This window comes from Podarcis liolepis, assembly GCF_965112155.1.
Source record: "Podarcis liolepis genome assembly, chromosome: 18".
NCBI lineage: Eukaryota > Metazoa > Chordata > Lepidosauria > Squamata > Lacertidae > Podarcis > Podarcis liolepis.
In genome coordinates this window covers 11,140,692-11,152,184 of record NC_139572.1, presented here as the reverse complement: position 1 = coordinate 11,152,184, position 11,493 = coordinate 11,140,692, and the positions used below count along the sequence as shown (strand labels likewise).

Here is an 11,493-nt window from a genome sequence, read left to right as displayed (position 1 = left end):
TGTCTCATTATTCTCTACGGTTCTCCTCTTTGGTCTCATGATAGTTACAAGAAAGGAGATTCCAACTAAACATTAGGAATCTCTGTTGTTGGCAAGATCCGTTCGACAGTGGAATGGTCTCCTTCGGGAGGCTGCAGACTCTCCTTCCTTGGAGGTTTGGAAGCAGAGCTTGGATTGCCATCCGCTGAGATTCCGGCATTGCAGAAAGTTGGACTAGAGGACCGGGGAATCTCTTCCAACTCAACCATTCTCATTCTAGTTGGATAAAAGTTGGCTCCCTCACATCCTCAGTTTCTTCCTTTTTTTAAAGTCAAGTTACAGCCCTTATGAGTGTTTAGAGATGCTTGGGAGAATCTCTCAGAAGCTGGAGCAGATTGCTGGCCCTTGGGGCTTTGGTTTCTAAGAACATGTTTCCAAGAACAGACCCTCCCAGTGTCCCTTTTTTCCAGGGACAGTCCCAGATTTACAAAAGCCGTCCCAGTTTCTGATTAATCCCAGAATGTCCTGCTTTTCCTTAGGACAGGGGTCAGCAAACTTTTTCAGCAGGGGGCCGGTCCACTGTCCCTCAGACCTTGTGGGGGGGCCGGACTATATTTTGGAAGGGAAAAAATGAACGAATTCCTATGCCCCACAAATAATCCAGAGATGCGTTTTAAATAAAAGGGCACATTCTACTCATGTAAAAACACACTGATTCCCGGACCATCCGCGGGCCGGATTTAGAAGGCGATTGGGCCAGATCCGGCCCCCGGTCCTTAATTTGCCTACCCATGCCTTAGGATGGATGTCCTTATTTTCATGAGAGAAATGTTGGAGGGTATGATGCAAGCAGGGAGCAGCGTGAAGGAACGAGCATAAAAGATGCACGTTGAAGGCTTCAGTTTTTCTTTCTGAAGAAGCTTGTTTGGCAGAGACAGGGAGGAGCTCTCTAGATGTCACGGGACTCCAGCTTCCCTCAGCCCAGCCGGGATTGCAGACAGTCGGGAGTGATGGGAGACGGAATCCAGCAACACCCAGACTCTGCAGGTTTTCCTTCCCTGGTCCTAAGAGGAGACATTCCCTGCTGGCTGCACGAGGAAGGAAAATGCCTCTAATCAGAAGAGGGATGCTCTTCCAAGAGCAGGGAATGCCTCTTAGAGCTGGGAGGGGGAATCTCCGGAGCCCCATCAAAAGTTCCTCCAGCCAGTGGTCTGAGATGATGGCGAGGGGTGTGTGTGGCATCCGCCTGTCTCGAGGGACAATGGAGTGCGCCTCCAGGGGTGAATTGCTGTGTTGGCAGCACGGAAGTGACCTCCCCAGGGCAAGGGCCTGGGCTGGGGGTCCTGGGCTGCCCAGAGGACAAGACCCCCCTTCCGGCCACACTGAGGGGTCCAAAGGAAACCAGAGCAAGATGTTGGGCACCAGCTGGGCTGCAGGAGTTGCCAGAAGCAGGCGGACAAGGCGCCAGCCAACCGCCTTAGGGACTCCACTCTGGATTTGCATAGGGCTCACTTCTTGGCCTTTTCTCTCTGAGATGTCCCACAAGGCAGAGTTTTCTTCGAGACAGGCTCCCTTCCCAGGAGCCTGGCTTCGCATGCAGGGGAAGCCCCTGACTCACTGAGGGTTTGAGACCCATTGGCTCCCCTCACCCGATTTAGCCAGCCAATCGAAGCTGCTCCCAGGATTGTGGCCGCTGTCGCCTGCTGACGGCATCTGGGAGCCACAGGTGAGAGTTGGCTGCAGGTGGGGACCAAAGGTGGACAAACGACCCCAGAAGGATCACAACATGACCCCCCCCCCACAGAGGTACCATCCCTCCCCTACCACCCCATCAGTATCTGAAGGGTTGCAGGCACCCCACCCATTGGGCTATGTAAAGCTGTTGTGTGAGTGTGCACACACACTCAAACTAAAATCCTTGTTTTGTCTAGCTCTGTCCTTGCTGTCAAAAGCTGCCTTGTGTTTTGGCTACGGCTCTTTCCTCCGTCTCCCCTGGAGATTGAACTGGTGGCCTTCTGTGTACATAGCAAATGTTCCACTACTGAGCTAGGTCTCGCTTACGGAGAGCCAAAAGTTGCTTCCCGGAAGCTTCCAGGTTCATCCCAACTGGCTGCGAGGTGACACTCCCCCCGAAAGGGTTGTTCACTCAACAGTCGCACTGTGTACGCAACGGCCTAAGTAGATCCCTGATGGATCAGGACAAGGAAACATTGGCCCAGCATCCTGGCCTCGCAGTGGGAAGCCTTACAAATCAGCAAGTTTCTCCACCTGCCATCCCAGCAACTGGTATTTAGGAGCTTGCTGCCTCCAGCAGTGGAGGAGGGAGAGCAAGGGTGCGTTTCAGCCTTGAAGGGAGAGATGCCAAGAGGCACAGGTGAGTCAGGCTGGTGAAGGACCAGGATGTCTCCCCTTTCACCCGGTCTCCCAGCACTAGAAGAGGTATGAAGAGGGAGAAGCAGGCGCACCGGCAGAGTCTCAGGTTGCCTGGGAAGGCCCCATGGGAGAAGGAGACGATGGGCAGCTGTGGGAAGTGGCCACCTTTAGTCCCTGCCTCCTTGGGGCAAGATCGGCCGAGAAGAATTGCTGGGCTCATTGGGCCTGGCGCCCTTGAGGAAGCCGTTTCTTCCAGTAAACAGTTCACTTACTCCGCGCGGTTTATTGCTGGCTGGCTCCTTGAGCACACACCCTCCTCCCGTGCCGTGAAAATCCTAAATCACTCCCCATGGTACCTCCCCAAAGGGGCAGAGGCCAGGTCTGTACACTGGAAGTATAAAAAGGGTTACAATTGCAGGGTCATTCCAGCCAATGCTCCAACCACCCGTGGTGCCCATGTGGCGATGTGAAACGACTCTCATGTTTTAGTTCTGTCTTGTGAGCCAAGAAGAAAGCGGGAATTTTAATGGAAATGGTTGGCTTCTGCAAAATACCCTGCAACACACCCCAACCGGGCCCCCAAGGTCTGAGTCACATCGACTGGGGGTGGATGCGACCGCGGTACTGGGCAATCCACCGCCCCAGCCGCCTGGCCAGCGGCCTCCCCACTTGCGCCCCGCTGCTGGTACTGGGTTGTGGTGGAGGCTGCGGCGACGGCGCTTTCCTGAAGATCTTCCGGACCCAGGAGACCAGGAATTGGAGGCTGAGGCGTGAGGGGGTCGTGCGGGGCTCTGAGGGGGTGTTGTGACTCTCCTTGACTGAGGGGCGACTCCCAGCAGAAGGGCACTGCTGGGGACTTGTTCTTCCTCCTTCCGTCTCTAGCCTGACCTGCGAGGAAAGCAAACAAGTTACCTCCAGCCCAAGGGATTCTGGGAAACTGGTTACTATTCAGATGGTCCTGGGTGGGGTAACTGTGCCCCCCAAAGGAGCAGGTGCACAGCCTGGGGGTCATTTTGGACTCTCATCTGTCCAAGGAGGCGCAGGTCCATTCTGTGTCCAGGGCTACTAGCTCCATCTGAGACCCTCCCTGCCTGCTCCCTGTCTTGCCAGAGTGGTCCATGCCCTGGTTACTTCCCACTTGGACTACTGCAATGCGCTCTCCCTGGGGCTGCCTTTGAAGGTGACTTGGAAACAACTAACCTTGAATGCGGCAACTAGACTAGTGACTGGGACCACATAACACCGGTCCTGAAAGACCTACGCTGGCTCCCAGTACGTTTCCAAGCACAATTCAAGGGCCTGGTGCTGACCTTTAAAGCCCTGAACGGCCTCAGCCCTGTATATCCGAAGCAGCACCTCCCCATCGTTCAGCCCAGCCACTGAGGTCCGGCTCTGAGGGTCTTCTGCTGGTTCCCTCCCCGCGAGAAGTGAGGTTACAGGGAACCAGGCTCAGAGCCTTCTCGGTAGTGGCACCCAGTCCATCAGATGTCAAGGAAATAAACGTATATCTGACTTTCAGAAGACATCTGAAGGCAGTTTAATGTTTGACATGACGTTTTCATATGTGTTGGGAGCCACCCACTCAGATGGGCAGCCTCTACATAATAATTACGATGCCTGGCTTGAGGTCCGGAGGGCCTATGGCTGGGCTGCCCACAGGCAGGGCTGGATGCTGAAGAACTGCAGAGGCCTCCTTATTGTGGAAGGTGGCAGGGCTTCTCCTCCCTGTGCCAGCTGCGACCTCGCCAGCCAGCGAGCGCAGTGGGCACCTGTCCGCTTTTGAGAGAGCCAAGAGGGCTGGTGGGAGGCTCCAGCTGGGGAGCCCCTCCCCGAGGGAGACCCCCGAGGAGGCAGGCCCAGAGCCAGGGGACTGGTGGTGGGACACCGAGGAGGAGAGGTCAGAGGAATGAGAGGAGGAGCCGGACGCTGACGGGGCAGCAGGGTTTAGGGAGCAGGGAGAGCCTGCGACAGGGAGCATTTCAGAAGAGTCCCCCTTTCCGGCTGCCCCAAGCTCCCCTGCCCTGGGTCTCTGAGGTTGCACAGAGAAATGGAAAGGGGTTGACTGTGCAGACACAGTTTGAGATTGCTAGGGAAACGTCTGGGAGAGGAGCAGCCTTGGAGAGTTGGAAGGCAGGGACCTTCAGTCCTGGCAATGGCTCCATGGGGCAAGACCACCTGGGAAGGCTTGCTGAGACCACTAGGCCGAGTTGTCTGTTCATTTCCCTGAATGAAGAGTCCGTTTCACTGACAACAGAGCCTTGCTTGCCTGCACCTGACCCCAGGGCTCTGGAAGGAGCTGCCGGGAGAGGAGATCTCTGAGGATCCACACAGCTCAGGTGTGGTGAACTAACAGCTGCTCCCACAAGACACCTGCACACCTGGGGGCGACCTTGGACCTCGTCCCCTGCAAAGCCACAAGCCCTGCTGCAGACCTCTCCCAGCGCCCCTTTTTCCCAGGGAGAGACCCAGATTTACAGAAGCCGCCCCGGTTTTCTATGTGATCCCAGAATGTCCCGCTTTTCCTCAGGACGTCCTGTTTTCACTGGGGAAATGCATGGAGCCCTGAGCAAAGGAGATAAGTAACAACCTTTTGAGGAAGGCAGCCCTGCAGAGTTTTCCAATGCTCTTTATATATGCTGGAAGCTGTCTAGAGTGGCTGGGGCAACCCAGTTAGATGTACAGAGTATAATAATAAAATTATTATTATTGAATAATACGTCCCTATTTCCATTGGATTAAATTAGGAGGGTATGCTTGCTGGGCCCCGCCCAGAATTTGAACTCACATCGCGCCCACCTGCTCTGGGTTGGGGGGCAGGGAGCGCTGGTCTTGCGGCCGAGGCTTCAGCCCCCCTTCTGTGGCCTGCTCCTTCTCCGGGGCCCCTCGGTTTTTCCTCTTTTGAGGGCACTTCCTGCTCACACTGGCCGCTGGCAGGGGCGATGGGGGGCTGTGGGGGGCTCCCTGCCCCTTGGTGGGGGGGATCTTCTTCCTGCCCGCTCGGGGGGCCCCACTCTCTCTGTCCTCGGGGCGCCCGGGGGGCTGGTAGCGGGGGAACTCCTCGTAGGTCCGGTAGCAGGGGAAGTAGCCTGTGGAGGCGCAGGAGTCGCCCAGGAGCGTTTCCTCGTCATCGGCCAGGTAGTAAGCCTCGTGATCCGCTGTGGCCCTTGCAAGTTGGTCTGGCTTAGCATTGTCATAAGGAAGGACCTTGAATTTTTCAGAGAAGAAAGAAAACAAGGCTGCAATCTAATGAAGTGAAACTGAGTCGCGCTGGAGTGTTAGATCTGTAGGATTGCAGGGTTGGTTTGGGTGAATTGAGACCCTCCAAGAGTCCCTATTTTCCCAGGACACTCTGGATTTACAGAAGCCGTCCCGGTTCCTGATTTGCTCCCAGAACAAAACGCCCCGCTTTTCCTGAGGTTTCATGATTTTTGACCTGGCAATATATTGCAAATCATGAGCTGCGTGTTGGTGTGCTGTGCAAAAATCCCAACATGGGGGAAACCAGCCAAGGGCTCTACACAGCTTCAACTTTATTTCAGACATCGAGATACAGGGGGACATCGCAATGTTTAGCTGGTGATATATCACGATGTTGAAAAGCGCATCTTGCCTGCAACCCCTGGAGATTGTGTCTCTGCATTAATGGGTGGATGGGTGGAAACCATCATTGCCAAGCAAGAAGTGAAATCATGCTCCATTGTTTGACCTTGTAAGTAACAACTGTGTACTATCCTAGTTCTCAGCCCCCCTACTGTGGAGTGGTGGGTTGTGTTTCTATTCAAATCTCAGCCCTTATTCCTAAATCTGTCCCTTTGGCCATCCAGATGTTGCGAAACTACATCTCCCAGCGAGCATGCAGTGACTACGGGAGTTGCAGTTCAGTCCAGCCACATCTGGAGGGCCACATCTTCAGCCCAGTCCCGTTCCATAGAAATTTGCACACTCTTTTCTTGGGAGTTGTGTTCAAGGGCCACCCACTCCAACTTAGGGACACCCAATCCTGCCATCTCACCAATTCTGGTGGCAGGCAGTTCCTAGGACTCAATTACTACATGCGTCTGACCTCTTTGACTCTGGGCTCTGGGGGGTCTTCTTTGTTGTTGTCAGGTGGGGGCCACAGCTGCTCTTGTAGTAACCCCTTTTCTTCCTTTTCCTGCAGCTGTGGGACAAATTCCAAACAAAAATAGCAATATGAAGAAGTCTGAAGAACAGTGTTATAAGAATTCTAAGGTCTCAGATATAAAAGACCTGTTCATAAATGTACAAGGCAAACAAAAACATAAGTATATAAACCACGTGTCTGAAATAGTAGAGGGGAGCAATCCTGAAACCATTTTGACTCTCTCGGGGACCTCAAATATTCCTCTGCAGTGAGGAAGGAAATGAGAAAGCCTCCCCATTGTCCTTTTGCTCACAAATCCTGTCTTAAGGGCATATTTGTGCATGAATAGGGTGAGCCTGTGATCTGGATTCAGGAACTGAGTATTACAAAATACCGTATTTTTCGCACCATTGGACGCACTTTTTTACTCTTAAAAAGTAAGGGGAAATGTCTGTGCGTCCTATGGAGCGAATGTGTGGTCCCTTGAGCCTAATTGCCGGAGTGCGGCACACTCTTGGACTGGTCTTTGGTAGTGGTTGTGGAGCCGCGCTCCCCTGCCGGCAGCCTCGGCTTCTCCCTGCAGCCCCGGGAAGCTTTGGAGGAACGGGAGGGCTGTGCGCCCATCCCCTGCGCTTCTGGGCTGCTGAATGGGGGAGGTGGGGAGAGCCTCGCTCGTCTGCCGGCAGCCTCGGCTTCCCTCTGCAGCCCCGGGAAGCTTTGGAGGAATGGGAGGGCTGTGCGCCCATGCCCCACACTCCTGGGCTGCTGAATGGGGGAAGTGGGGAGAGCCTCGCTCGTCTGCCGGCAGCCTCGGCTTCCCTCTGCAGCCCCGGGAAGCTTTGGAGGAATGGGAGGGCTGTGCGCCCATGCCCCACACTCCTGGGCTGCTGAATGGGGGTGGGGGGGTGCTGCTCTGCCAACAGCCTGCCTTCCCCTCGAGGTTTGGAGCAGTGGGCAGGCTGTGCGCCCATGCCCCACACTCCTGGGCTGCTGAATGGGAGTGGGGGGGGGTGCTGCTGTGCCAACAGCCTGCCCTTCCCCTCGAGGTTTGGAGCAGTGGGCAGGCTGTGCGCCCATGCCCCACACTCCTGGGCTGCTGAATGGGGGTGGGGGGGGTGCTGCTGTGCCAACAGCCTGCCCTTCCCCTCGAGGTTTGGAGCAGTGGGCAGGCTGTGTGCCCATGCCCCACACTCCTGGGCTGCTGAATGGGGGTGGGGGGTGCTGCTCTGCCAACAGCCTGCCCTTCCCCTCAAGGTTTGGAGCAGTGGGCAGGCTGTTCACTGAGAGAGGGGAGGAAGAGGACGGAGAGGAGGGGGACCAAGAAGCTGGGTGAAGGGAGATGAGGTACCATAGGTTGCCGTGATTGGAGAGTCATGGTAGAGGGCAAAGGAGAGGGAGCAGTGAAGGGGAGAAATTGTAGAGGTCACCTGAGGAGTTTGGGTGAAAGGGATGGAGAGGAGGAGGCTGGAAAAGGGGACTGTTCTGCTTGGGGGGGGGGGAGAAAAAAGTGGGGAAAAGGAAAGCCTCCCAAGCCTGCCACTGAGAAGCTCTGCTTGGCTGTTTCTTGACTGTAATTCAAGTAAAGGGAATGTTTGCGAGCAGCTGGCAGGCTGTTCGCTGAGAGATGTGAGGAAGAGGATTGAGAGGAAAAATGTGGCATTAGCAATGCTTTGGATGGATACGACGATGGTATTTTACATGAAGATAGCGAAGAAAGTGATGTCAGTGACTGTGAGCAACTGAGCTTCATAAATTCTGACTTTAGCAGTGATGAGTTCTTGGGGTTCACAGAAGACTAGAAGAGTACTCAAACCTTAAAGTCTCTCTTCATTTGTTAATGACAGTGATGATGGTTCTTAATGCCATTGTTGACTGCTGTTCACTTTACATGGCTGTAATGTGATTCTGATATACCGGTTGTTTATTAAATACAGTAGTTTATACAACATTTGATTCAGAATATTTTTTCCTTGTTTTCCTCCTCTAAAAACTAGGTGCGCCCTATGGTCGGGTGCGTCCAATGGAGCGAAAAATACGGTACTTTGCCATTACAAAAGAATGGCCAGGCTGCCCAGGCGATGCAATCAGTGACCATTAACAGGTATCCTGACAGATAGGATGTCTGCTGTAGACCACCTCCTGTGATGTGTGTCCTTGGGGGTGGGTCTTGGGCTACAGGGTGGGCAATTTCAAAAGTCCACATAAGGGCTTGCACACCAATGTTCTGGGTTCTCCTTCCTCCCTGTGTGGGGAGTGTGAGGCAGCAGTTGTGGGGTTGATATGCCCCCCTCCCCTTCTGCCAATTGCCCCTCAGGCCGCTGCCACCTACCCATCGGAAATCCAGCAAATCTGTGCCCTGTGGTCTGGGGGCCTCCTTCTTGCCCTCGCCTTCTCCCTCCAGGGGGCTGCCCGGGTCTTCCTTGGGCTCTTCCTCCTTGCTAGCCGCTTGGTCACGAGGTTCTTGGCCCTCAGATGCCGACTGCTGGCAGAGACAGGACCCCCGAGGGGGTGGGTGGGGTGGGGGGCAGTGAAGAAAAAGAGAGCAGCCCAGAATGAGACAGGCAGGAACCCAGAAGCCAGACTCTCCTGCCCGCATTGAGTAGCTGGCCAGGAAAGCCCTCAAGCCCTGGCGCCATGGGGGGCTGGTCCATCAGGACGAGTGGGGCAGCAAGCACAGCCTGCCCTCAGCAGCCCCCTGCCTGCCTGCCTGCCCCCTTGCTCGCGACCGGTCCAGAAGGTGGCCCTCCTCTCTCTGCCACGTACCTCTTTGATGTCTTCAGAGCCCCCCAGGGTTTCCAAGCTCAGGGGCCTCCTCCTGCACACATCCTCGGAATCCCCAATATCTGTTTCGGGGAACTGGGGAGGAAGAGGGAGAAGGGTGAGGGGAGGGAATGCGTGGCATCTGCCACACAAGCAGGTCTCTGCCCCAAGGAAGCTACAGTAGGAGGCTGACAAGACGGAGGGTGTCAGCATGAGGAAGAGGCAAAAGCCTTTCCAGGAATGTAATCCTGGGGCTCTGGCTTGTATCTGACACCAGCCATGCTCAGAGTAGACCCATTGACATGAATGAGAAGGAATAACTCTGGCCCATGACTCTGAATGGGTCTACGCTGGGTGGAAGCTACTGGGATCGAAGCCACACGGAACAAGGGGGTTTCAAGAAAGAATGCTTGTAGCAGAGGGAGAAAGAGAATTATTATTATACATTTAGTAATTCATGTGTCATAAGCATCTCATTCCCAAATATAAAAACAAGTAACACAAACATTAAAATGCAAAAGATGAACATTTTTAAAAACACATTAAAACGTTTAAACTCAAGGCACCCATAACTGAAACAAGAGAATAAAATAAGGACTCAAAACACTCTTAGCAACTTCCCATTAGCAATAGAGACTGGTCCCCTCACCAGATTCCCAGCCATTGATCTTCAGGTTTTGCTCCGCCTTTCTCGCTGTCCCCAGATTTTCTGATTCTGTCCCAGCCCAACCTAGCCACTCACAGGCTGCTGACCCAAGGCTGGGTGGGTGGCGGGGGGGGGGGGGACTCAACTGCACAGTGAGGCTGGGATTCTGAGCCAATGTCATAGACAGGTTCCGACCAGTCCACTTCCTCTAACGGGGGGGGGGGCACCTGTTTCCCCTTAGGGTGAGCGCTTAACACAGCACCCCAGAGAAAAAGAAGAAGAAAAGCGGGGAAATCTTTTAGTTCTGTAGCATGAAAGAATGTGCGCCAGGAGTTTTCTTTCCCCTGCCCTCCTCCATTCCAGCCCCTTTTCCTTTTGTGGACTGTCTTATCACTGGTACTTATAGAATCATAGAGTTGGAAGGGACCCAAGGGTCATCTAGCCCAACCCCCGGCAATGAGGAATCTCAGCTAGTTCATTCATAACAGATGGCCATCCAACCTCTGCTTAAAAAGCTCCAAGGAAGGAGAGGCCGCCACCTTCCTAGCTAGTCCATTCTCCACTCTCAAACAGCTCTTTCTGTCAGAAAGTTCTTCCCGATGTTTGGTTGGAATCTCCTTTCTGGTAACTTGAAGTCATGGGTTCGAGTCCTACCCTCCAGAACAGGAGAAAACAAGCTGGTTCCCTCTTCCATGGGACAGCCCTCGAGATATTGGAAGATGGCTCTGTTTCTCCAGGCTAAACAAACCCATCTCCCTCAACCGTTCCTCATAAGGCTTGGTTTCCAGACCCCAGAATAGGGCTTGATCTTGTAAGTCACTGGTATTAATAGCAATAAAGGTAACACTAATCACAATAAGAAAGATAGTAATATTAGGGAAGTTTTTAATGTTTAATGCTGTGTTGTGTTTTTAATATTCAGTTGGAAGCCACCCAGAGTGGCTGGGGAATTAATAAATTAATAATAAATTATTATTGTTATTATTATAGGCATTGTTAACAATTGTTTTTAAGAACATTGTTCACACATATTTATACTGCTTAACTGTGTGTACATTGCAATCACGTATTCATTTTTGTGCGTAGTCATTTTAAGTGCATTGTTAATATAAGAATAAATGTGCAATACTGTTAAAATGCATATCTTCATAAAATATAAACACATAAATAAATGAAGTATCCTATAGTACAGTAATTCAGTGCTTGGATAATATAATATAATATAATATAATATAATATAATATAATATAATATAATATAATATAATATAATATAATATAATATAATATAATACATTCCCTTCCCCCCAAATTAATACTTCATTACTAATTACCGTAATATTCGTACTACTGTAATAATAAAAGAAGTAAAGCCAGAGGCTCCTCCCAGCTTCGCCTTTCCCCGCCCACTGGGCGTGACCACCCCGCTAAACCCCGCCCCGCTTTCCGCCGCCGCCGCCTTTCGCGACCTATTGCCTTCCCCAATTCCACTCTCCCCGCCTCCTTTCCACAATGCCTCTCCCGGATTGGCGCAGGCGGACTGCCACTCCCGCGGGCGCCGGAGCTCCCCGCTCCCCTCTCTTCCCTCTCGCCTCGCCCGCCCCGCCCCTCGGCCTCGCCCCGCGCTGATTGGC

The 11,493-nt window shown here is 53.1% G+C and overlaps 1 protein-coding gene across 4 annotated transcripts; it reads right to left on the bottom strand.

Annotated features, from left to right (window-relative positions):
• Positions 1-2,835: 2,835 nt before the first annotated feature.
• Positions 2,836-10,027, bottom strand: LOC310697426 (uncharacterized protein). 4 transcript variants are annotated; one of them, XM_083484088.1, is made up of 6 exons: positions 9,864-10,027; positions 9,218-9,310; positions 8,784-8,933; positions 6,416-6,511; positions 5,149-5,556; positions 2,836-3,240 (listed from the first exon to the last, which is right to left on the bottom strand). In XM_083484088.1, exons 1-6 carry the CDS (start codon positions 9,876-9,878, stop codon positions 2,944-2,946), a joined length of 1,059 nt encoding a protein of 352 aa, XP_083340214.1. In that variant the 5' UTR covers positions 9,879-10,027; the 3' UTR covers positions 2,836-2,943. The 4 variants fall into 4 exon arrangements, with proteins under 4 accessions (XP_083340214.1, XP_083340215.1, XP_083340213.1 ...); XM_083484089.1 differs by having other exon boundaries at positions 5,138-5,556; positions 8,784-8,936; positions 9,864-10,005; XM_083484087.1 differs by having other exon boundaries at positions 8,784-8,936; positions 9,864-10,004.
• Positions 10,028-11,493: the final 1,466 nt, after the last annotated feature.